Source organism: Leuresthes tenuis, unplaced genomic scaffold (assembly GCF_036924035.1).
Source record: "Leuresthes tenuis unplaced genomic scaffold, fLeuTen1.0.hap1 SCAF_12, whole genome shotgun sequence".
Lineage (NCBI taxonomy): Eukaryota > Metazoa > Chordata > Actinopteri > Atheriniformes > Atherinopsidae > Leuresthes > Leuresthes tenuis.
In genome coordinates this window covers 29,583,787-29,611,354 of record NW_027325366.1, presented here as the reverse complement: position 1 = coordinate 29,611,354, position 27,568 = coordinate 29,583,787, and the positions used below count along the sequence as shown (strand labels likewise).

Sequence of the window (27,568 nt, the reverse complement as noted above, 5' to 3'; positions counted from 1 at the left end):
ATTTTCATTCTTTAAGGTTGTTGCTTGTAAATAGAGGCTGGCGGCTCGTCTGGGCCTTCTGTGTGACCAGATAAAAATAAACACTTAAATCCATTACATGTAGTTGCCTAATAGTAAATAAGACTATATATGGCATTGGGAAATCATGCCACTGTCTTTTAATTTCTTAAAGGTTTGTGAAACTGTTTTAACGGGCATTTTAAGTTTCATTCCAATGCACTATATATATATATATATATTCTTATATTCTTATATATATATATATATATATATATATATGCACTGTATATGTTAGGGTTCAGACTAAGTTATCTATATATAATCAGGGGCAAACTTGGCTGAAGTTTGGTGTTATTTTGAAGACAAAAAGAGAAATTATTACATGACAATCTAACTACGTAGTTTGCTAATGCAGATCCCTTCACAGAGTCACCCTTTTTGTAAGGTTTCATCATTATCAATTTAAATAAACATGAAATATAATTGAAAAAGCATGGAATCTTTATATATTAGTTGAAATATATATTATGATTGAATATTGCCCAAAATGATTGTACATTGTTTGATCAATTGATTATTAAGCCTAAAACATGAGTGCAAATGGAATAAAGCTAACCATCAAACAAACGAAATGGTGGAGGTGAATTTCAAACAAAACTTGTGTTATGTCAGTACTTTCTCACAGCAGTAGGTTACTAAATGTGGACTGATTTCAGGCTATGCCTTCCCTTTAGCTTCTTATCTTTACTTGGCTTCCGTTTCCACTTACAGTCTCCAAAAGGAGCTTTAATTAGAAGTCATCAAACGTCAGCAAGACAGTCTTAGAGCATCTTCAGAAAAACCCTGGACTAATTCCATTGCTGTCTATTATAAAATACAACCAACTTCAAAGTTCTTATGCATTTATAAGCTCCATTTTTCAGAATGAAAACAGTTTGGTCATCTAAAACCTAATTAAATTATATTTCTTGACTTCTAGAAGCCACTGGACTGGACAGTGATCTGTTGGTCCATATGAAGATGTATTTGAAGTCCAGCCTTTGAAACTGCTTGAGTTTAGTTTCAGTGACTTATATGTCTCTAGCTCTTAAACACTGAAGCATAGAATTCATGAATTAGATGAAGATGAATTAAAAAACAAGCCAAGTGCCCATGAATTCACTCAGAATAAAGGAATTTTATTTAAAACTTGTCAACATGGTTCAAAGACCAAACAAAGAATATCATATATATCAATGATGAACATTATATTTCTTATCGATAACAGTAAAAACTGATGATAAATTTTGCATAGTTATAGCTCAAATAAAACTTGGTTGATTTCTACATATACATCCTTATTGTCACCTTTCACCTAAAAGTTAACCTTTTGACCCTATAATTAGTTAATTTGAAAGTTTTAGTGTGAATCCACTGACAGAAAATGCTTATTTTTGCAATTTTTTTCTTTTAACATCTATTTCAAAATTAATTCAACCTATTTTAGGCATGATTGGTGCCAATGTTGTTATCTTACAGGCCTGACAATAAGATGTGGAGTCCGTGCTTTATGGTATCAACCTATCAGTTGCTCTATGTGTACCTCAACCTCTCCTTTCTCAACAAGTCTTTGGCTGTTTGGTTGTTGTTTATATCAGTAAGTATATAAGCGAGGGGGGCTTGTTAGTATTTAGCTCAATAGATCATTGTGATTAAGCACAACCTTGCGGACCAACCAGGAAGACTTCTGACGTTCAGTCAGATTTGAATCAGTTAAGCCTTTTGTTTTCTCATGTGTACACACCAGCACACACACACACACCAGCACACACACACACATCTGTTTACATGCAGTGAAAACATAGATAACAACAATATTGAAAAAAAACAACTCACCTCTGAGTGAGAGGACCACCTTTCCGTGGTCCAGTTTCCCCTGCAGTGATTCTTCAGTGTGTGATCTCTGAGCTGAAGTGAATCAGCAGTGTTAGCATGTCAGCAGCAGCTAGAAGTGACTGACGTGGATGTGAGTTTACGACCAAACCAAACCTGACACTAATCCTCTCTAACCCCGCTTAATCCACCAACCTCTCCCCCTCCCTTGGACCTCATCTCTTTTTCTCTCCTTTTTCTTTTAGAACTTTGCAGATCTTTTTCTTTCCACCACTATCACTTACTCCATCTGTTTTTCTGGTTTTATTTTACCTTCCACGCCACTCTTTGTATTTTTTTTTATTATTCTATTATTCTCCTGCTCTCTACTCAATCTAAGCACTTCAATGGATCACAAAGCTTCTTAACCCTTTGCAGCTTTTAGCCATGCACACATATACGGACACACACAGTACAAACACACACATTTGTACTTCTGTGTTTATGAGGACCTTTGTTTACATAATGGTTTCTTAAGATAGCATTTAACTGATCATATATTCAAGTCATAAACTGAGTCTAAACATACAAAGCAGATGTTTTCAGATCTCATCCAGGTGAATACTAAAAAAATGTCCCTACTTTGATAAATGTCCTCAAAAGAACAGAACCTCATATTGGTCCCCACAAAGATGGTGAACAAGTACATAAAAACACAACAAGTCAGATATGTTCAACAACAGCAGGCACCACAGTGTTAAGATCGAAATACACAGTAACAGTAAATTTGTGATGCATTAAATCTCACTGCAGCATCTGGGGGTTCAAAAGGTAAGTTGCTATTAACCGTGTATATACATGTATGATGGGAGTTATGCCAGGGTAAAAGTCAGAGGGTCACCTCTTAAGATTAACACAGATCCTTTGGAAAAAGACAGAAAGAGAGAGACCATATCCCAGAGATAGATGTAACTACCTGATTTGTGTTGCTTGTAGCTTGAAGCTTGTGAACTGGCCTTACACATTTATAGAAACAACAACAGATTACAGCATTTGTCTCATGTCTTAACATTACCTGTCTAGCTTTTAAATGCTGTTTTAGACACTAGTAATAATAATAATATAAATTATATACGTTATATATATATTATATATAATAATAAAATAAATAAATAATAAATAACTAAAGGGGTGGGTGGGAAGCTGACAGAGATCCCATCTGTGAAAACCTTAACTTCTCTAACTGCAGACATCTGAAAAATTCTGCGTATCCAGCAGTTGTGAGTCAGGGGTGAAACATGTTTCCATTTAAGAAGAATGATTTGCCTGGCCAACAGGATGGTGAAGGCCACGACACGCTGTCTAGTAGTGGGCAGATTTTTATTAAGAGGAAGACCAAAATAAGAAGTCAAGGGGTTTAGTTTCAAATTTCTGTTCAGGGCTTGTTTGAGAGTTTGGAATATATCAGACCAGAAGTTGGTCAGTTTCGGGCACATCCAGAACATGTGTGCATGGTCGGCTGGGGACTGTTTACAGCGGTTACAAACATCACTGTGGTTGGGATATATTTTAACCACTTTGGCATATGGAGCACCTTCCACTGCAACAGACCATGTCCGGCACATATAGACGAAGAATTCATCAGTTTTAGAGTGTCCTTCCACTGGGCATCGTAATCTCTACCCCTAATTCCTTTTCCCATGAGTTTTAGATGTAGTAGAGACTGGACCCAGAAGGGCAATTTTGTTGTATATGACAGTATATATTGTATATGATATTGGGGAAGTTGTATTTTTTTTTTACAAAGATGCAAAGGACATGAAAACACCTTCATCATATAGGTCATAAAGTGTTCTGAGGCCTTTATTTTACCATATACGAAACGCAGGGTCAGAGCAGGAAGGGAGAAAAGAGAAGTTAGCTTCTCATACATTTTAACCAAACAGATGCTATTTCATGAAGTTTTCATACCTGTGTTTATGAAAATTCCTCCCACGAACACTTTATACCACCTTTTTTTCATGCATGAATAGGCACTTTGTTTGAATATGGACTACATGTGTGTGTTTAGTGCAGTCGTAGCAACAGACCAGTCCACACGGATCATGACGAAAGAAATGGTCTGTAAACAAGATTACCATGGTAACAGCTCCTCATTAAGATAGGTAAATAAATCCATTGAGGATGAGGAAGTTTCTTTAAATATTTGGTCTGACTCTGAAAGTTTCAGATCTGAAGAACAACACCAAATGCAGGTATCACTGACTAAAGAGACAAACAGACCATCTTCAGAGCTGTACTTCTTATCTTGTGTTTGCTGCTTGAAAGCATAGTTCCTGTCTCCTCCATTCATGTCTTATTTGTTGTTTTGACAACCGTCTTGCATACTTAAATGAATAGAACATATATCAGTCTTGGTGGCCTCGTGGAAGTGGAAAACTACAGATATCTATATTTTGTTACAATGCTTACAGTATATATTTTGATCATCTGCAGCAATTCTACTGTTGTGTGTCTCATTGTGATTCACAAAAACCTGCATGAGCCTATGTACATTTTCATTGCTGCTTTGTTAATCAACTCCGTTCTTTTCAGCACTAATATCTACCCGAAGCTTTTGATTGACTTTTTATCAGAAAAACAGATAATATCTTATCAAGCCTGTCTCCTCCAGATTTTCTCATTTTACGCTTTAAGTTGTTCAGAATTCGTACTGCTGGCAGCCATGTCTTATGACAGATATGTGTCTATATGTAAACCTCTGCAGTATCCAACCATCATGAGGAGGAAAAATGTTGGTATTTTACTGTTTTTGGCCTGGCTTGTACCTGCTTGTCATATTGCTGTGCCAGTTATAGGAAATGCTAATCCAAAACTTTGCAGCTTGACATTACAAGGTATTTTTTGCAACAATTCATTGAACAACCTTTTCTGTGTGAATTCAAAGGCATTGTTGACATACGGTTTAGTTGTTCTATTCAACATGGCTCTTCTTCCTATGCTTTTCATTCTTTTCACATACACAAATATACTTATAATAGCTTATAAAAGTTGTGGAGAAGTCAGGAAAAAGGCCGCGCAGACATGCGTACCTCATCTTCTGGCACTAGTCAACTTTTCCTTTTTGATTACTTATGATATGATTATAGTTAGAATGGACTCCAACTTTCCGAAGACTGCACGTTTTGTAATGACCATGCAAATAATAACATGTAATCCTCTCTTCAATCCAATCATATATGGACTAAAGATGAAAGAAATTTACAAACACCTCAAAGGGTTCTTCTGTCAAGCCAAACTGAACTTATTAAGTCATTTACTGTCCTGTTCATTAATAATGATGATGGTGAGGACGTGTGAGAAGACTGTGTCAAAATGATGGATTTTTACAAACTTCTACGAACACAGAAAAGAGATGCAGCAAAATCTTTTACTTCAAATATCTACATTTGTTACTGACACACAAATATTAAAAATATAATCTGTTGTTCAAAATGAGGGGAATAAAAAGGCAACCTGACATTTGGACATTGGACTGAGAGTAGATTTCTATTTAAATCCTCATTTAACATGCCTGAACCAAACCTTTCCTGTTGTTTTCATGCTGACAGTTGTATGGTCATTTATTTTTCTTATACTTTAAAACCTCCTTCTCATACTAGTTTGACCTTTAAAGTTGGGGTCAGAGGGGTTCATACATATTTCTAGCTTCACTATAAAATCTCAACTTCTATTATTATCTCCGTTTTCTTCTTCAAATCAAATTCATATTAATTTTTGTTCACATTGTTGTGGAACAGCTCAGAGAAGTGCTGTACGATGAAATGTATTTTTAAAGCCAGTCATTTGGAGTTATTCTCTAAAACTGTGATACTATGTAAAACAAGTTCTGTATATATCGAAATGTTGTTGTTGTCAAATATTTATTACCAGTCATTTACATCTGTTTGTTGTTTACAGTTGCAATCTATTTGCTGTTGGTATTGAATTTTTGTAGTTTTCTGATATTGTTCTCTGCTGCCCAGTGCTTTTTGTCCCTACAAAAGTCATATAAATGGGTTTGAAGTCAATTATGAAGTAAGATTGAGCATTTTATTGTCTGGAGCAACTGGTCCAGAATAAGGTATGTGTCACATCTGTAAATATGCCCGTATGGTATGTTTGCTGTACCCAACAAAAAAATAAAACTGTGTTGTTAGTATGTGTCACTGTCATTATCTGTCTCATTCTCAGTTCCATAGTGTCCATTCTGTGGGTTTGCACCTTGCATCTCCTTAGCACATCACCCAGAGTGCATTATACCTAACCCCAATACCTATCCACTGTCAGCACTCAGGGTGAAGGCTGCTTGTAACCCTTTTGAGCAGAGTTTTCATACAGATATCCCCGAAATCCACTAATCATGAATAAAACCACTCCTAGAGGGAAGTGCATGTAGAAATATTGTATTGTACACTTAATATCAATAGCTGAAAATAAGATATGAACCAACGTTTAGGTGCTTACTTAGTTACTTAGTGCTTATTTAGTTGATTGTGGTATTGTATAAGACAAAATGTGAGAATGATTAAAGATGAGTAGTTTAAACAGTTTTTGTTAAACATTTAACCTTTTTGTTAAGAAGTCTTGTCAAACACTGATGATACACCTTCATGATGCAAGGCTAAAATCATGAGATGTCAAAGAAGTCAGAATGTGGCCACAAAGTTGCTTCTAAAGTTTTGCAAAGTGCTGTTATGCGCTCTAAGGCAAATGTGTGAGGGTTTCACAAATGAATCTGACTTCCATGAACCTGATGTAAGGATACTGTCTGTAATGAGTGTCATTAGTGTCCTCTACTGTGGCCTCTCATGTGTTCCAGCTGCACTGTGGTAAACAACAGGCCGGGCCTCAGAGGAGCGGCCTGACAACAGCCAGGCTGAAAACACAGTGAGATGGACTCGTGGGATTTTCCCACATTTACCTCTGTGGTCAGTGATTTGTGTCACACTGATCCAAACATGATGCAATATTACAAACAGAAAAAGACAAACTTTTACTTTGAATGCCTCTTGAGCTGCAAAGTTAAATGAAATTTGGAACGATTCCATATCTCATGATGCCCTTAGAGAGTGGTTAACCCTCACAAACAGTCTTAGGACAACTCACTTTAACAACAATAATAAAAGTATAAAAACAGGGTTCATTGTTCTTATTGATACATGACAACATGGCTCATTAAGGAACTATTTGTTCAAACGTATTGATATTAATCAAAGTTAAATGTGACTTTATCTTGTAGTCTCACAGCCAAAAAATCTATCAGGTCATTTTAAATTAAATAAGAACAATGCTGTGTTTGTGTTTTATATCATTTGAATTTGAGGAGATGGTTGTTTGTCTCATTTGTCTCTATGTGGCCTGTGATGGATTGGCAGCCTCTCGCTCAGTGGCAGCTGAGATAGGCTCCAGCACCCCTGCAAACCCTGAGTTTGATTCAGCGGGTAGCTACAGAAAATACATGGATGAGTTTGAGGAGTATATTGGAGACAAAGGGACATACATTCATGTGTCATTATTCTTTTGACAATAGAACAATCACTTTATATCAGTTTATAGTCACTAACACAAATCTATTTGTAACCCAGATGATGACCTTGCTCACACCGTTGTGTTTATGGGAGGAAACATTAATAAACTTCTATGTATTTCCTCTTCTTTTCTTGTTTTTGTTTCTTATTCAGTCATTCAAAGGATTGTTCCAGTTTATCAAGTGTCTTCGGTCTCACTTTCCTAATAACTCTGAAGGTCTTGCATTCTGTAGCTTCTCTTAAGCTTTTGAGTTTTTTCTTAATACAGTCGAATTATTAAGTGGGGCTGCACGGTGGTGTGGTGGTTCGTACCGTCACCTCACAGCAAAAGGGTTCCAGGTTTGATCCCCAGCTGGGACCTTTCTGTGTGCATGTTCTCCCTGTGGATGGGTGGGTTCTATCCGGGTACCCCAGCTTCCTCCCACTGTCCAAAAAGCATGCATGTCCCTAAATTGTCCCTCAGAGTGAGTGTGGTCATTTGTCTCTGTGTGAACCTGTGATGGACTGGTGACCTGTCCAGATTGTACCCAGCATCTCGACTAATGACAGCTGGGATAGGCTCCAGAATAAATCTGAATTATATCTGTAGAATTGGCAAATAGTTTTTTTCTCAGAATATTTAGTTATATTTCCTTCAGTTAAACGATCAAACCCACTTTCTGCATGTCAAAAAAGTTTCATTCTGATTAATCTTTTGTGACATGTAAACACACAACTAATTCATCCATTTATTCAGTGTCTATGTAAATCCAGCCGGTGTTCTGTTTTGTAGAAGGCATTGTAAACAATAAAACAGTGTTCTCCTGTTGAATCACTAACAGATGTCTTGATTCCACTTGTAATTGTTACCAGCAGGTTAGTTAAAAAAACTTATTTTTCACCTCAGGTCTCCTCTCACTGTCTGAAATTGTGCCGCTCATTTTTGATAGCTAATTCAAATCAAATACTGTGCGAACAATCACTGAAATCTAATTTATGAGTACAAATATCCCACTTTCTAAGGGCTGATTAGACAATTTGATAATTGATAATGATAATTTTTGATAATGAAAATTTGTCCAAAGAGAATGTGTAGGCCCACAAATCATGAAGGCACGTACACACCTTGACATTGGTTTTAAAAGAAGTTTTAACATAGGTGCTAATCTAGTTGCTCTCCCTCAGTATAAAGGCCAGCAAGATGAGGCCCTGAGGAGATGACTGTAAATAATAGTCTGAATATGTAGTTTTCATGAGTTGGATATCCTTTATATTTCCACTTACATATTACAAAACGGCCTTTTGATGGACTGGCAACATGTCCGGGGTGCACCCCGTCCAACGGCAGCAGGGATAGGCTCAAGCCCCTATCCCAGCAGTTCGACAAATCACTCAAACCTCAGGACACTCATCAGATTTCTCCCTCACCCCAAAAGTGTGTATTTTTTCCCAGCAGCCATCCTGTTCTGCACTGACGCTGATGGAGCCTAAAACATGATTGTAAAGCAGCGGTTTGTGTTGCGAGATGTAACAAAAGCTGCTGTAGGATGTCACACTGGGATATAAATGTCTAAATACGACCTTACTTTGGGTTAGAGTGATTAAATGCTGTTTACATGGCAGTACCTCAGTATAGGAATAAAGTTAACTGTAAATGTACAGCGTACAACCCAAATTCCAGAGAGTTAAGACGATATTTAGAATGTAAATAAAAACAGGACGCAATAAGTAGACAATCCCACGAACCGCTGTTTAATTCACAATAAAACACAGAAAACAAATGAAATGTTAGAACTGAGAACTATTTAATGAAAAATATGAGCACATCCTGAATTTGATGACTGTGTGTGCACTCAAAAAGATGAAAAAGTGAGAATATCCTGCAGTGAACATTTTTGTATTTAAGAACATTTTTGTATTTAAGAAAGACAAATATTCAAGCTTTCTGGCTGTAAATGATATCAGACATGACGTCAGAGTAACTTTACGTGTTAAATGTTGCAAGTTTTGGTTGCAAATAAGTTATGTCTTTTGTCTAATCTTCTCTTGATGCATTACAGCTGCAACTGCTCTCCTTTCCTTTGTCCAGTGATTCAAATGTCCGACTTATTCATTGTGTGCAAATCATGAACTGTCAAAAAGGTCAGAAAGTTGACAGAAAGCTGCTACTAAAGTGATAAAAAGTTTTTCTTTGATTTGTTTGGAATCAGAGAAGCACTTTTCACATAGTATGATGCAATTCATTTAGGTGACACCAACATGATCCGTTGGTGGACTATCATTATCACACATTGGAATACTCACAGTTGATGTAAGGATACTGTCAAGAGTGTTATTAGTGGCCTCTCATGTGTTCCACCTGTTCTGTGGTAAACACAGAAACAGGCCTCAGAGGAGTGGCCGGACAGGTAATTATCACCCAGTGGCCACAATGAGCTGGACTCGTGGGATGCTCTCACACTTACCTCTGCGATCAGTGATAACTGTCAAATTGATCCAACATGCTGGGTTATTCCAAACTCTCTGGTTGCCTTTGCCTCTTGGAAATAGAAATCTTTGACTTTAATTGCCTCTTTAATGAGACAAGTAGTTAAGTGAAGTAACTTTGTCAGTAACAGAGTTGGCCAACAGATCATTAGCTGACAGTCTTTAGAGAGCAATGAGCTCTGACTAATAGGTCATTTAGCTTGTTCACTTTAACAACAACAACAAAAGTAAAATTCATAAAAGTTTTTCAAGTGTTTCTTCTAAAAGAAAAAGAGCAAGTATCCGTGTAGTCCAACAACTCTAAATCTATCATTTGATTTCAATTTGTTTAAGTATTCAATAATATGGCTGCTGAGTATTTTTGGTTATTTGTATGTTCTAAGCTGAATAAAGTCTGTGTGCACAAACTTTTCCCCATTCATCTACCACAATTGAACAGTCAGTATCAGTAACAATTATCAAAGAACTTTAACCTTTACTTTATTACCTTATAGTTTCTTTATAGTTTACAAACGCGTATCTGTGGTATCTGAGGCTGAGAGTTTTAAACACTGGCTTTCGCGCAAGCTTTCAAAAACCTTCATTGGTGAAACACTGCATTTATTTTAAAGATTGCTACTTCAAAGGATCATCCCATTTTACAGTATTATAATGACCTTGTTCTATGAAAAAATCCAGCTAACTCATATAATAAATATAATATATAAAATATCTGTCATCTGGGAACACTGACCCACTGATGCCTCGTTTACTTCTGGTATCTCCACCTGCTCTCGTTCTTTGCTGTTCTTTCAAAGCTTCTGACAACTCTGAGTTACCTAAAACGTGTCGTTTTGGGTCACAGTCCCGTTAAAGCTGCTGTGGCAATAATAACGACAGCAAAGAGCAAATGTCATGATGTGTTAACTTGAACAAATTACAAGTTCCCTGTGAGGGTTCTGGAGGCAAGACAAAGAGTCCTGAACTAAACTCAAGTTCAAGATAATGTTTTTTCCTCAGTTGTTGTTTTACTGCTTTTTTTTTTCATTCGCTTTCTCTGTTCCACAGACTCCATCCTACACACGAACACATATGAATATACAGAAAATACTTTTCTACAAATGTCTCTAAATGCTTCGTCACACCTATAAGGACAAAATATAATAAAAATGATCTGGTACCCGCCAGGTTCTACAATCTCAGATGAGTAAAAATCACTTATATTAATTAACGTGATTATTGCTGAAAATACTCATAGACAGAAACAAGGTTTATGAAGCTGGGATTTGCCATCTGTGCCATTTGTCACCTGTTTGTGTATTTTCAGAGAACTTGTTTAAGCTTTATTAAACTTTAATATCTGAAGACAGTGAGTGAATCCCTTTTATGTTTATGTTTATGCACACATTTTCCAGCAAGTGATTAAAGGGTTGAACCATGCAGGTTCTGCAAGTTGAGCAACAGAAGTGTTCAGACTATGTTCTGAATAAGTTAGAGAAAAGTACATTATCATATTAAAGATAGGAGGAAGTAGGCCTGCCTGAGGCATCTACAACACTCTGTTTTGGTTTGTAAACCCAAAAGTTCAAACATGTTATACCTTCACTTTTTCAAATTTTTGATACTTTTACCATGAACCATAAGGTTTAGATTTGACAGCAGGTTAACAGGTTCCTTCTAAGTGCATGTTCTCAAGTGACTATGTTTACTTTTCACATTTTACTCGGGTTCATTAGACCACAAAGGCTCCAGTAGTCTGTGACTCATGTATGTTCTCCACAGTCATTGCACTTCACTACTTCCCTTGCACTCATTTTAATTTTTTTTATACATTTTCCTATTCATAAGTCACAGTTTTCATCATGTCAGGTGAATGCTGCTTTACAGAAAATAACACCCTCAGCATCATCATCTCACAATTTACAACCAGGGCTTGTGACACCATATATTTTTGGACATATGAACTATTTATTATCATTATTATTTGATATTTCCTGGTGTGACTGAGCTGGCCTCTCACACCCACATATACAAGCCAGCAGAGGGTGCACGTCCTTGTATGCCAGACTGTCAACAGTCTATATTACTGAACAATAAGGTTATTCATAGACAGCGTTGTGCAAGCTCACACAGTTAGATTAACATTATTAAGATTAGATTATATTAAGATTTAATTAAGATTAGAACTGTTTCTTCTCATAGTTTACCGATAGAAAAGTCCACACCCCTCAAAAGAACAAGGTCACACTCATTTCTCATTTTTAATATGCGCTCCTCCGAATTATCCTCCCTATGTTGGATATACTGTTATATTTTGCTATAGATTACTGGAACAAGGATTAGTTGAGATCAAGTATTTAAAATACGATGGTTTAATGTCCTGCTCTCCTGTTAAGTAGAGTTAACTTTTTCTGTGTCTATAATGTATCTTATCGACAAGATTAAGTAAACCTATCTAAACTATCTCTACCACTTAATTTAGCTATGTAATACTAAAATAAATCCAACAGTATGCCATACATTTTTTAAATCTTGATACTTTGACCGTGAAGTGCTATCCAACTATTTGTGAAAAAAAACACAGATTCTCATTATCACTGCTCAAAGCAAATGAAAAATCAAGTGACAACATTTTCCCTTATTGTTCTTCTCAGTGTGGATATTAAAGGGTTATGGTTAGGAAAGCATCCCTTGCATTAAAACTGACTCTGTAACAGTGTTGTGCATCAAAGATTCCTGATCCTGCAGCTAAACACACACAATCTGCTGTACAAACGAATGAAACATTTTAAAACAATACAAAAAGTCATAGTTTTTGTTTTGTAACTATCACACATTTTTCACAGAGACAGACCCATCATATGTTCTCCTCAAATTCAAATGATATACTGTTGAACTATGCAATTAAAAAAAAAACTACTAAATTTCTTAGTTTTAAGATCACAATCAGTTACATTAACTCATATTAGTCCGATTCTCTGTTTATTTTTAAATCTTTACTTTTGAAGTCTTTTATGAGCCGTCTGATCAAAATAAAACTCTGTTATTTAACTCTGTTACTGTGACATTCAACAGTTAGTAAAAGTTTTATTTTTGTGTTTGTTATATTGCATCATCTTGATCACTGACACAAATCACAGAGGTAAATGTGAAAACATCCCAGGAGTCCAGCTTACTGTGGCCACTGGGTCATAATTATCTGTTGTCAGACTGGCTGTAGTCAGGCCTCTGAGGCGCGGCCTGTTGTTTACCTCAGTGCAGGTGGAACACATGAGAGGCCACAGTAGAGGACACCAATGACACTCATTACAGTGTCATTACCTCAGTTCATGGCAGTCGGATTAATTCATGAAGCCTGTTATAATACAGCATACATTTGCCTCAAGAGGCCATGTTGGTGGTATGTAAACGAATTGCATCATATGAGGTGGAAAATACACACAACACTTTGTAGCACTTTTAGATCAACTTTGTGTCAACTTTGCAGCCACATTCTGACTTCTTTGAGTTGAGCCTTACCTCAATAACACATTAAAACATGTGCATCAGTTCATCCATGTTAAACAAAAAGGACAAGAAAGTTGTTCAAATGCATCAAGAGAATTAAACAGTAATAAGTGTTTGAACAGCTTTGAAATGAAAAGGTTGATTATCTTGTAAAAATGATCTAAACAACCTCACAATATTATCCTAACATTTTGTCTCACATAATATCCCGATAAGTCAAATAATGTGCTTCCCTCCAAGGGTGGCAGAACCTGTGAAAAAGTAGAGTGGTCGAAGATGAACACTGGTCTTTTTTAATCATAATCAGTGGATGTCTGTTTAAAAATGCTGCTCAAACATTAAACAAACCCCACTGCCATCTATGCATCTAATCAGTTTCTTCTCAAAGTTTTGTATGGATATCTAATTTTCTCCAGTTTCAGAAATGACATGGTGTCTCTAATCCATGTACTAAATGTGGGTTTGTTTCTTCCAGAGGAACAGTATCAGCTGTCTAGGGAGCAGAGAGGTGAAGGCTCTGACAGTATGGGCCCTGCCTTTGAGTGAATAGGTATCATCTGCAAGACCAAAAATCACACACATTGGGTGTAGGGGGATAACCACACTAAACACATCCCCAAAAATGTGCTGAGGCAAGGGCAACACCAGAATGTACTGTATGTATGAGGTCAGCTGGTTGAGTTTGAGGAGTCAACATCAGAACAAATGTAACCCTCATTCAGTGTACTCTTTGGATTTAAGTTAAATTAAATTGTGTCTTGCACAAGGGGAGGAGGTGTGTTCTAGGCATAGTGCAGCATTAAACCACATGATTGACGTTCTCTAAACAGTTTCTTGAATGTCTTGTAATGAAAACTGACATAGTAACAACATGGCTTTATTTCTTTATTGGGTAAAACACAGTCAACAAACATATTTCCTACTGAAACATGGCGTACGCTCAAACCAAAATGCCCTCCAACGTACAAAAATATCCGGATGTATCAATGTGTGCGCACGCATGAATCCAAGCACATTTCTTTTGTACATCCCAATCAACGTGGAATTGAGTACCCAACTCCTCCCTGTCCACGTCCCTACTTAAATATGCAAATTATATTTGGATATGGATATAATTCTCAGCTAGATTCACTGATGCAAAAAAGCCTTTCTACGTTGACAAGATTCACAATACTATTGACACCTGGAAACAATTTTCCACCTTCAAAACTCTACTTAACCCTCTGCCTCTGCCACCAATCTTTTTTTTTCACCTGCTTCCAATCTGACAGCGCATCTTTGCCTAATTTTTTACCGACAAAGTGGCAGCTATAAGCAAACAGTTTACTGAACTGCCCACACCCGAACCTTCCCTAAACATGTGTGCCACAAACTCAGCATGCAAAAGTCCCACTGCATCATTTTCTTCATTCACCCCTCTCACTGACAACTTCTCATATGCTGTCCTACTGCATGTCCGCTGGACCCTGTTCCTACTAATCTATTCCAATCCATAGCTCTTACGGTAACTGCAGCAGTCACATACACAATATTGCCAAAAGTATTCGCTCATCTGCCTTAACATCATTTTATGACATCCCATTCTTAATCCAGAGGGTTTAATATGACGTCGGCCCACCTTTTGCAGCAATAACAGCTTCAACTCTTCTGGCTCAAATTTTCAACCTTTCCATAAGATTTAGGAGTGTGTTTATGGGAATTTTTTACCACATTTATGAGGTCAGACACTGATGTTGGACAGAAGGCCTGGCTTGAAGTCTCCGTTCTAATTCATCCCAAAGGTGTTCTATCAGGTTGAGGTCAAGACTCTGTGCAGGCCAGTCAAGTTCGATGCTTCTACACCAAACTCGCTCCACCATGTCTTTATGGACCTTGCTTTGTGCACTGGTACACAGTCATGTTGGAACAGGAAGGGGTATCCCTAAACTGTTTCCACAAAGTTGGGAGCATGAAACTGTCCAAAATCTCTTGGTATGCTGAAGCATTCAGAGTTCCTTTTAATGGAACTGCTGTACACTTGGCACAATGCAGTCAGACAAGTACAGTTCTCCTGGCAACCGGCAAACCCAGACTCCTCAATCAGATTGCCAGATGGAGAAGCATGATTCGTCACTCCAGAGAACGCGCCTCCACTGCTCCAGAGTCCAGTGGCGGTGAGGTACTTGCTTTACACCACTGCATCTGACGCTTTGCATTGCACTTGGTGATGTATGGCCTGGATGCAGCTGCTTGGCCATGGAAACCCAATCCATGAAGCTCTCCACACACTGTTCTTGAGCTAATCTGAAGGCTAAGTGAAGTTTGGAGGTCTGTAGCGATTGACTCTGCAGAAAGTTGCCGACCTCTGCGCACTGTGTGTCTCAGCATCCGCTGACCATTTTATGTGGCCTACCACTTAGTGGCTGAGTTGCTGTCGTTCCCAATCGCTTCCACTATGTTATAATACCACTGACAATTGACTGTGGAATATTTAGTAGTGAGGAAATTTCACAACTGGACTTGTTGCACAGGTAGCATCCTATCACGGTACCATGCTGGAATTCACTGAGCTCCTGAGAGCGACCCATTCTTTCACAAATATTTGTAGAAGCAGTCTGAATGCCTAGGTGCTTGAATTTATACACATGTGGCCATGGAAGTGATTGGAACACCTGAAGTGAATAATTTGGATGGGTTAATGCTTCACTGACATCGGGTACATTTCCTACCACATTCAAGCAAGCTCGGGTTACACCACTGCTCAAGAAACCTTCCCTGTTCCGGTCTCTCTCCTCCCGTTTCTGTCTAAGACCATTGAAAGGGCGGCCTTTAAGCAGGTCACAGAATTCCTCTCACAAAACAACGTTCTTGACCCAAAGCAATCTGGGTTTAAAAGTAGCCACTCCACTGAAACAGCTCTGTTGGCTGTGACAGAAGCCTTAAAAGAAACCAGAGTGACAGCTAAGTCCTCAGTACTTACTACTTATACTGCTCAACTTATCTGCTGTATTTGATACAGTCAACCACGGCATCCTTTTGTCCATACTCTCTAGCATGGGCATCACAGGGAGGGCACACCTCACTGGACGGCCATTCAAAGTATCTTGGTTTGGTCACACTTCTGCAGTGCACCACCTTGCCACAGGGGTCCCCCGAGGTTCAGTACTGGGACCTCTTCTCTTTGCCATATACACCACCTCACTGGGCCAGATTCTGATCACATGGCTTCTCATACTACTGGTATGCTGATGATACCAAGCTCTATTTGTCTTACCCACATTACTGAATCCCAATCTCTTCCTCCGTCAAAGGTAGCTAGAAACTTGGGTGTCGTGATTGATGACCAGCTGACCTTTAAAGATCATGTTGCCTCCGTTGCTCAATCATTGCTTAATCGGTTTGTTGAGCTCCACTGGCTACCCTTAGCCGCCCGCATCAAATTCAAGTATGTTTTTTTTTTATTATTCTGATGTTAGCCTACGTAGTACTTAATGGAACAGTTCCCATCTACTTGACAGCTCTCGCAAAGGCTTACGTCACGACTCGGTCACTCTGGTCAAGACAATCCAGACTCTTTTCATGTGTTGTTTCACAATGGTGGAATGACCTACCAAGTGCTACAAGAACAGGGGCCTATTTATCTTCAAGAAACTCTTGAAGACCCAGCTCTTCAGAAAGCATCTCCTATCCTAGCACTTACCCTGTACTTCCCGACCCCCTCTGCTGCACTTTCTCTTTCTGTACTTTCCTCTATGCCTGCACCCTATCTCTACTCTGTCACCTCTGACAGAGTCAGACTAGTGGGTTCCTTCTATGTAGCTTATTGTTAGCTTTGATGCCAGCTGTAATGTTATATCCTCATTTGTAAGTCGCTTTAGATAAAAGCATCTACCAAATGCATAAACATAAACATTTTAGCTGCTCCACAGTCACGTGAAGATACACAGTATGAACATAAGATCTGTAATACAAGATAATGATAACAGAAATGATAGTGAAACTAGAAACATGCAAGATCCCCCTGATCTCACTTCTTCTTCTCATCTTTTAATTCTCTCAGCAAGTGAATTTGAAATACCAAAAACGAAAAAAAAAAAATCAAAGATACACCATATTGAGTTTAGTGCTGTTATGTTACAAGATTATTATCAAATAGTTATTTACTAGTGATTGAAGATTTTAATAATGATGTACTCTCAGTTAGATGTGCAAACCTCGGGTTAGCTTTCCAGCCTCTTACTTTGAACAAAAAAAATTCAATTCAATAAGCTTAATGAAAACATTCAGGGACATTATATACATTATATGTAAACACTGAAGTACACTAACTAAACGGAACTTATTTCAATATTTGTGTGCCTAAAACAAATTATAATAGTTAAAGTAAGAGATTTTTTTCTTTTACACAATCTCTTCACATCACTTCATTATTATCACAAAGTAAAAGAACAGTGAGGTACGCATGTCTGTGCGGCATTTTTCCTGACTTCTCCACAACTTTTATAAGCTATTATAAGTATATTTGTATAGAATGAAAAGCAGGGGAAGAAGAGCAATACTGAATAGAACAACTAAACCACATGTCAACAATGCCTTTGAACTCACACAGAGAAGGCTGTTAGCTGTATTGTTGCAAAAATAACCTTGTAATGTAAAGCTGCAGAGTTTTAATTGACCTTACCTTGTAATTGACGCAGAAACAAGACAAGCAAGTAAAAGCAAGGCCATAAACACTAAGATACCAACATTTTTTATCCTCATGATATTTGGATACTTGGATAGAGGTTTACATATAGACACATATCTGTCATAAGACATGGCTGCCAACAGTGTGAATTCTGAACAACTTAAAGAGTAAAATGAAATCAAAAGCTTTGGGTATATTTTAGTGCTGAAAAGATTGGAGTTGATTAACTAAGCTGCAATAAAAATGTACTTGTAGTACTGTAGTTTTTTGGGAATCACAATGAGTTATACAAAAGTAGAATTGCTGCAGATGATAAAAATATGTTTTGTAAGCAAACAAAATAAAGATATCTGTATTTTTCCACTTTGCATGGCCACCAGTACTTATTTATGTTACATTCATTTCAGTATGCAAGAAGGTTCTCAAAACAACAAAGATCAGACAAATCACTTAATTTCTCATGTAAAAAAATCTTTATTCAAAGTCGTTTTACTTGACAGAACAACCGCTTCAGGTGTTTAGAGATTTCTTTCATTTTCAGTCCATAGATGATTGGATTAAAGAGAGGATGATACAACAGAAATTGTAAAGTCATTACTAAGCGTGTTGTTTGAGAAATATCTGATTCCAGTCTAAGTACAATAACATCATAAGTGCCGAGCAAAGTAATGTTGAATAAAACCAGCAGATGAGGTAAACAGGTCTGTGCAGCTTTTGTTCTTACCGTCTTACAACTATGCCAGGATATCATAAGTATCTTTGCATAAGTGAAAACTGTGTACGGTATGGGCAAAAATACAACACTGAGCATAATCATTATACCATACACAGATATTAATCTAGAGGTCACACAATGAAGTTTGTGAATTGAATTGTTACAAAAGATTCCTTTTAACGTGAAGTTACAAACTCTCTCATTTGCACTGAGTAGAGCTGACCCAGCAACTAGACATGCGGGCAGAAGCCAAGCCGAAACCAAGAAGACCAAGACAGTAGTTTTTTTCATGATAATTGGATATTGCAAAGGTTTACATATAGACACAAATCTGTCATAAGCCATGGCTGCCAACAGAAAGAATTCTCCAATCGCTGTAGTGTAAAAAAAGAAATATTGGAAGTGGCACATTGCGTGTGATATAATCTGTCTTTCAGATAAAACGTCAATCAAAAGCTTCGGGTAGATTGAGGTGCTGAAAACAACAGAGTTCAGTAATAAGGCTGCAATGAAAATGTACATGGGCTCATGAAGGTTGTGGTGAATCACAATCAGACAAACAATGGTGGAATTGCAGCAGAGTATGAGAACATATACTGTAAAAATGACCACAAAATATACATACCTCAATTTCTCCACCTCTACATACCCTGTAAGTGTTATATAAGTGACATTCAACTTATCATCCATCTAAACGGTCAAAAATATATTAGTCAGTTAAGAAAAAGGACATAACATTACCGACACATCGTACAGGGTGGCGAAGACGAAGTAAGCATTTGAATTAATTCAGTTACCTGACTTAGAAGTACAGTCATGATAAATTTAGTTGTCCTAAAGTACACTGTCTGAGTTTGGTTAATGTTTTTATTAGAACACTTCATCCTTTATGGATCTCATTAAACTCCTCACCAAGGAGACAATAACGTCACAAACTTTGTCAAACTCAGGAGGCCTGTTTTTTTTTGTGTTGTGTATACCAGTGTTGTTTTTTATGCTCAATTAAACAACAGTGGTGCGGTCGTGCTGCCATATCCCATATTCTCAATAACTGGCTATCTCAGATTAGAGTGGTTCTTTGGACAATGGTACAATTGAGTCTTCAGCGCCCTAAGGCAATACTAGAGAAGTTTGTGAACCTTAAAACATGTTTTGATGTACACTAACCTTCTATATGTTCACACACCTGGGCTTCAAACTGAACGAGATGGCTCTGGGGCTGAGAGGCTTTGGTTTCCGGCCCTGTACCACATCGTTTTGCTTTGCGAGTGCTTCGCACTTTATAGGCTTTTGATGTCATCTTTCTGGTCTCTTCAACATGACAACAAATTCATCTGTATAGCTGTAGCTACATGTGCAGGGCCCAAATAGGGATTGTTTTAATAATTTACATCCCGCAACTTTAGGGGTAGCCAAAGAGCAAAGGGCTTGCCGAATTCTCTTGTCATACTTAAATGCAATTTTGGCAGTCGTATAAGTTCACTGCAGGCCAAACTGTGTGACAGATGTCTAATGATCTTGGTATCACGATCATGTCTGATGTGTGCAGACTGCTTGATGATATTACCTGCTAAATTGTTATAGGCGGCTTTGGTGAGAAGCAACACAGATTCTAAGCATGTTAATGAAAAGAAGGTTTCATTAGCTGACAGACTGAAAAATACCTGCCCTGTTTACTGCTGGGTAAATCAATAGGTTCACTGGTTTGCTACTAAATTAAAAATGATAATTCTTTCTTTCTTTCCATGCCACATCTTTCTTTGTGTGGTTGTGGTACGAGCTGAGGACATATCAAACAGACAAAACCTCTGCTAAAGCAAATTAACCAAATTTGGACTTTTGACCCGATTTCACAAATAACTTTTGCTCGTCCGGCTTCCATCTACATTGTTCATGTTTTTAGGTTCTCACACATTGGTTTTCGCAACATACTAATCAACGTGTTTCTCCATGATAGATAACTATTGGTTGGCTAGTAGACATAGGTCAAAGTAGCTGTCACGTTGCAGGAATCATCCTAAATTTTTGAGACTGTCAGAAATTTGCCTCTGGCTAATTTTGGTTGTTCTTGTGAATAACAATGAGTGAATAACCACCATGACTTATACTGTCAATGTTACATTCATTGCATGCGAGAGGGTTGTCAAAACAAATAAGACATGAATGGACAAGACAGATAAAATGCTTTAAAGCAGCATGCACATCAGTACAGTATATGATCTGATCTCTGGAGACATCTGTCTTCATGGGACATGGCTAAAAATCTATTTTGGATGGACATGTTCTGCAGGTCCTCAGGTGGCACTGCATTAAAAAACAGACATAATTCTGTCATGGAAATCACTGCATGTTTTCGGGAACCATCCATCATCTGCCACTTCTCCGGGGATGGGGTCACAGGGGCAGCAGCTTGAGCAGAGAAGCCCAGACGTCTCTGTCCCCGGCCACTTCCTCCAGATCTTCCGGGGGGGACTCCGAGCCGTTCCCAGGCCAGCCGAGACATAGTCTCTCTGTCAGAAGCCCAGGACTCAGGACACAGGTGCAGGGTCAGTTCAGAGTAAGAGAGTTTATTTTCAATAAACAACAGGTTGAGGATCTCCCGACAGAGCAAATGAAATCCTGAGCACTCTCCTCAGTAAATATGTTTGAGGACGAGTGCAGCTATGAAAGTTATCAACAAAGCAAAACCTCTCCACTCTAGGAGGAAAACAAAGGGCTATTAAATATAACAAAATAAACTCACGCTCTCCTAATGAGGCGGATTTAAACAAAGGACGCTCTCTAAAAAACTATGAAACTTTAACTATAATGTAAAATGCACCTTTAATGGTGGCGTACAAGATCGTTCAAAAAACGAAAACACAAAACACTCCACTAGAGGAGGAACTATGAAACATTAATATTTTAACCAAACGCAAAGCTCCGCTAATCGGACTGACTATGACTATGAAACGTTTACAAATCAAAACTCACTCCCAAAAAGGAGGAACAAAACCGGCTATGAAATTTACCGTTGTAAACTAGGGCTAGAGAATAAATTATTAAACACAAAGGATATGCTCTGCAGGAGGAACACTCACTGCAGGCTTGTGGAATCAAGGGACGTGGAAGACTCAGGAATTTAAAGGCTGGTAATGAAGGTGATAACAGAACGCAACATACTGGCACAGGATACAGGGAGACGCAGACTATTTGAACACATGAAGGACCAAGGGGAACAGGTGGAAACATTTGGGGAATCAGGGAAGACAATCAGACGCTTGACACGGGAGGAAGGGCAAGATACCTGGAACGAGAAGGGAAGTTAGTGATTTTTCAAAATAAAACAGGAAATGACGAGACAAGACATGAAACAGAACGTAAATCATGACACTCTCCAACATATCCTTGGCTTTCCCTGGGGTCTCCTCCCAGTGGTACGTGCCCGGAACACCTCACCGGGGAGGTGTCAAAGAAGCATTCTAACCGGATACCCTTGCCACCTCCTGTGACTCCTCTCGATGCGGAGGGGCAGTAGTTCTACTCCGAGGCCCTGCCGGATGGCCAAGCTACTCACCCTATCTCTAAGGGAGAGCCAAGACACCCTGCGGAGGAAGCCCATTTCGGCCGCTTGTATCTGTGATCACTAGGACAGGCCGATACAGAGCCCGCATTACTGCTGACACTGCAACAATCTACTTGTCAATCTCCTTCTCCATTCTTCGCTCACTTGTGAACAAGACCCCGAGATACCTGAACTCCTCCACTTGGGGGAGGATCTCATTCCCGACTGGAAGAGGGCATTCCACCCTTTTCCGGCTGAGGACCACGGTGTCGGATTTGGAGGTGCTGAGTCTCATCCCAGCCGCTTCACACTAGGATGCGAACTGCTCCAGTGAGAGCTGAAGATCACAGACCGACAACGCTAACAGAACCACATCATCCGCAAAGAGCAGAGACCCGATTCTGAGGTTGCCTAACAGTACCCCCTTAACGCCCTGGCTGCACCTACAAATTCTGTCCATAAAAATTATGAACAGAATCGGTGACAAAGGGCAGCTCTGACGGAGTCCAACCCACACTGGAAATACATCCGACTTACTGCCGGCAATGGGGACCAGACTCTTACACCGGTCATACAGAAACTGAACAGCCCCTATCAAGGGGTCCGGCACTCCATACTCCCAGAGCACCCCCCACAAGACTCCCCGAGGGACACGGTCAAACGCCTTCTCCAAGTCCACAAAACACATGCAGACTGGTTGGGTGAACTCACATGCACCCTCTAGGACCCTGTTGAGGGTGGAGAGCTGGTCCACTGTTGCACGGCCAGGACGAAAACCACACTGTTCCTCCTGAATCCAAGATTCGACTATCAGACAGATCCTCCTCTCCAGTACCCCTAATAACCATCCAGAAGTAATTCTCCATGGACTCACCAACCTCCTCCCACACCCGAGTCTTTGCCTCGCCAAATGCCGAGGATGTGTTCCGCTTGGCCCGTTGGTACCCATCAGCTGATTCCAGAGTCCCATTGGCCAAAAAGGCTTCTTCAGCTTGACGGCTTCCCTTACGGCCACATCTCCGGTTAGCTGCCTCAACAATAGAGGCACAGAACATAGCCCATTCGGACTCAATGTCCCTCACCTCCCCCGGGACATGGTTGAAGCTCTGCTGTAGGTGGGAGTTAAAGCTCCTTCCGATAGGGGATCCTGCCAGACGTTCCCACCAGACCCTCACAATACGTTTAGGCCTGCCAGGTCTGATCGGTATCCTCCGCCACCAGCGGAGCCAACTCACCACCAGGTGGTGATCAGTTGATCGCTCCACCCCACTCTTCACCCGAGTGTCACTAAATTGTGATACTAAATTGACCCTAGGAGTAGACCTTGGCCGATAATCAATAAATCAAGTAATTGCACGATAAATTAAAATGAACTCAATGATTTTGCCGGCCTCGATATATTGCCAAGTGCATGCGTGTTTGTTTTTCTCGTCTCTCGCCTTCAAGCAGGCTGGATGACAAGAGGGTTCACTTTGTGCTTGGTCTCAGCACCTGGGCGCGTTTGTTCCATAGCGGAATGGACGGAGTGTCAGTCAGTCTTGTCAGTCATCCAGTCTCTTTGTCTCTGTACGGGGAGGCGGGGCCACTAGCATTGGCTACACACACAAAGTGCAGCAAGTGAGGCTCGTGCGGAGCAACGCGAGGAAAAGAGATGATTGTAAAGCCAAATGCCACAGCCCCGGTATGGGAATATTTCGGCTTCAAATCAAATGAGCAATGTGAGCCCATCAACACGGACAAGCCAGTATGACGAATTTGTTTCAAAAGCGGTGGCAACAACAAACTTGCATGCCCATCTAAACCATAACCACCAGACCCAGTTTTCCCAGCTGGGGAAAAAAACTGCACCTAGAGATAAAGAGTCTTTGTCACAGTCAACACTTACTGAAGCGTTTGGTCAACAAAGTAAATAGAAAACTGCGCAAAATGGTCTGTGCTCACAGAATTTTCATTCAAGTGCAATTTTTGCTAACAGTGACTGAGAATCCATTTTATTTTTTGTTTGTTTTATTTATTTCGGATATTTAAACGTTTTTGCAATTACAATGGTATAAAACACTGAAAAATAAAAGCTTATAGTATTTGAAAGGGTGTGCATTATTATGATATACAGTATTATCATGTTGACAATAATATCGTTTATCGGCAATAATTTGTGGGACAATATATCGTCCAGCAAAATCTGTTATCGTCCCAGGCCTACTGAGGTGTGAGTGTGAGCGTGCATGATTGTTTGTCTTTGTGTGGCCCCGGATGGACTGGCGACCCTTCTATGGTGTATTCTGTCTCTCGCCCAATGGCAGCTGGGATAGGCTCCAGTCACCTGCAACTCTGAATTAGCCTATCCCTGCTGTCACTGGTGTCATCACACCAGTCCATCACAGAGCCCAATTATAATCCTATTCATTCTAATACATCATAATCCATTCAAATCCAATTAATTCCACATTAGTCCAATGCATGCATTCAACGCCAATTAAAAAAGTAGCCTTGCTAAAGAAAACCAACAGATTGCACCGAAACTTCTCTTCAGTCCAATCTGAGCGTGCATGAGGCGACTGTGGAAAGAAAAAAAACTCCCTTTTAACAGGAGGAAACCTCCTGTTAAACAGATTTAGGAAGGGTGGTCATCCACCTCGATCGACATGGAATGTGTGCAACTGTGAATTAAATACTCATGTAAGAGTTTTGCAAATCAAGTCCAACTTTTTTGTTACTACAGATGTAATCATACGTAAGATCAAATATCCTACAATTGAACAATTAATATTGTTACCGTTAGAAGATGCAGATTTAATCACTTTAATGTTGTTGTACTGCTCTCTTTGCTGTTGCAAACTCCACCTGTTTTAAGCAGAATGTTGAAAAAATACAGAAGGCACTCTGTTTAACGTCATATAATTAAAGTGTAATGCAATATCCTTTTAGGTGTGCCGGTTTAAATTGTCACAGAAAAGACGTGTAATTTATTTCACAAGAAATCATTTTCATAACCTTAACCTTACAAATCAGTTGTTCAATCACAATTTCCCTCATCGTCTCTGCTCATAAAGATAATAGTAACTACATTGTAATAATTTCTTCTCTTTTCAAAGATCAGACAAATCACTTAATTTCTCATGTAAAATTTCTTTATTCAAAGTCGTTTTACGTGACAGAACAATCGCTTCAGGTGTTTAGAGATTTCTTTCATTTTCAGTCCATAGATGATTGGATTAAAGAGAGGATGATATAATAGTAATTGTAAAGTCATTACTAAGCGAGCTGTTTGAGATATATCTGACTCCATTCTTAGTACAACAATATCATAAGTGCATAACAATGAAAAGTTTAATAAAACCAGCAGATGAGGTAAACAGGTCTGTGCAGCTTTTTTTCTTACTGCCTTAGAACCATGACAGGATATCATGAGTATCTTTGCATAAGTGAAAACTGTGTACAGTATGGGCAAAAATAAAGTACTGATCATCATAATTATACCATACACAGATAGTATTCTAGAGGTCACACAATGAAGTTTGTAAACTGAATTGTTACAAAAGATTCCTTTTAAAGTGAAGTTACAAACCTTCTCATTAAAACTGAGCAGAGCTGACACACCAAGTACAAATGTGGGCAGAACCCAAGCCGAAACCAAGAAGATCCGGACAGTACTTTTTTTCATTATAATTGGATATTGCAAAGGTTTACATATAGACACATATCTGTCATAAGCCATGACTGCCAACAGCAAGAATTCTGCATCTCCTGTAGCGTAAAAAAAGAAAAATTGGAAGTGGCACATTGCGTGTGATATAATCTGTCTTTCAGATAAAACGTCAATCAAAAGCTTCGGATAGATTGAGGTGCTGAAAACAACAGAGTTCAGTAATAAAGCTGCAATGAAAATGTACATAGGCTCATGAAGGTTTTGGTGAATCACGATCAGACAAACAATGGTGGAATTGAAGCAGAGTATCAGAACATATACTGTAAAGATTATCACAAAATATACATACCTCAATTTCTCCACCTCTACATACCCTGTAAGTGTTATATAAGTGACATTCAACTTATCATCCATCTAAACAGTCAAAAATCTATTAGTCAGTTAAGAAAAAGGACATAACACATCGTACAGGGTGACAAAGACAAAGTATGCATTTGAATTAATTCAGTTACCTGACTTAGAAGTACAGTCATGATAAATTTAGATGTCCTAAAGTACACTGTCTGAGTTTGGTTAATGTTTTTATTAGAACACTTCATCCTTTATGGATCTCATTAAACTCCTCACCAAGGAGACAATAACGTCACAAACTTTGTCAAACTCAGGAGGCCTGTTTTTTTTGTGTTGTGTATACCAGTGTTGAATGGCTCAGGGGCTGAGAAGCTTTTCAGAGTTTTGGTTTCCAGCCCTGTACCACATCGTTTTTCTTTACGTGCCCTTAACATTTTAATAGGCTTTTGATGTCATCTTTCTGGTCTCTTCAACATGACAACAAATTCATCTGTATAGCTGTAGCTACATGTGCAGGGCCCAAATGGGGATTTTTTAAAATGATTTACATCCTGCAACTGTAGGGGGACCCAAAGAGCAAAGGATTTGCAGAATTCTCTTGTCATACATAAATGCAATTTTGGCAGTCGTATAAGTTCACTGCAGGCCAAACTGTGTGACAGGCATCTAATGATAATTGGCATCAAGATCATGTCTGATGTTTGCAGACTGCTTGATATTACCTGCTGAATTATTATAGGCGGCTTTGGTGAGAAGTAACACAGATTCTAAGCATGTTAATGAAAAGAAGGTTTCATTAGCTGACAGACTGAAAAATACCTGCCCTGTTTACAACTGGGTAAATCAATAGGTTCACTGGTTTGCTGCTCAGTTAAAAATTATAATTCCTTCTTTCTTTCTTTCCATGCCACATCTTTTTTGTGTGGTTGTGGTACGAGCTGAGGACACATCAAACAGACAAAGCTCTGCTGGAGCAAATTAACCAAATTTGGTTCTTTAAATCAGATCTGTGATATGTTCAGAGAATATAAGCAGAGCAGCAGAGCTCTTAGATCCAAGGACTCAGGTCAGCTGGTCCAGTCCAGAGTCCAGACTAAACACAGAGAAGCAGCATTTAGCTGTTATGCTGCAAACAAGTGGAACAAACTGCCAGAGGAGATTAAACTGTCACCAAATGTAGATATTTTCATATCCAGGTTAAAAACATTTATTTTCTCATCTGTCTATGCATGAAATCTGCACGGTATATTTTAACTTATCTAGACGGCTG

General features: G+C 38.8%; 3 protein-coding genes and 1 pseudogene across 3 annotated transcripts in view; 2 read left to right on the top strand and 2 right to left on the bottom strand.

The window, feature by feature from the left end:
* Window positions 1-27,568, top strand: part of gdap2 (ganglioside induced differentiation associated protein 2) — a 358,630-nt gene that overhangs the window by 224,368 nt on the left and 106,694 nt on the right. The window lies entirely within an intron of this gene.
* Window positions 3,957-5,230, top strand: LOC140319258 (olfactory receptor 4B13-like; annotated as a pseudogene).
* On the bottom strand, window positions 18,518-19,444 carry LOC140319984 (olfactory receptor 10J5-like). Its single transcript, XM_072397746.1, has one exon. It carries the CDS (start codon window positions 19,442-19,444, stop codon window positions 18,518-18,520), a length of 927 nt encoding a protein of 308 aa, XP_072253847.1.
* LOC140319983 (olfactory receptor 11A1-like) lies at window positions 25,435-26,361 on the bottom strand. Its single transcript, XM_072397745.1, has one exon. The coding sequence runs from the start codon at window positions 26,359-26,361 to the stop codon at window positions 25,435-25,437; it is 927 nt and encodes a 308-aa protein (XP_072253846.1).

Coding starts and splice junctions, on each gene's coding strand:
- LOC140319984 (XM_072397746.1), bottom strand. CDS start 19,444: ATGGATGATAAGTTGAATGTCACTTATATAACACTTACAGGGTATGTA.
- LOC140319983 (XM_072397745.1), bottom strand. CDS start 26,361: ATGGATGATAAGTTGAATGTCACTTATATAACACTTACAGGGTATGTA.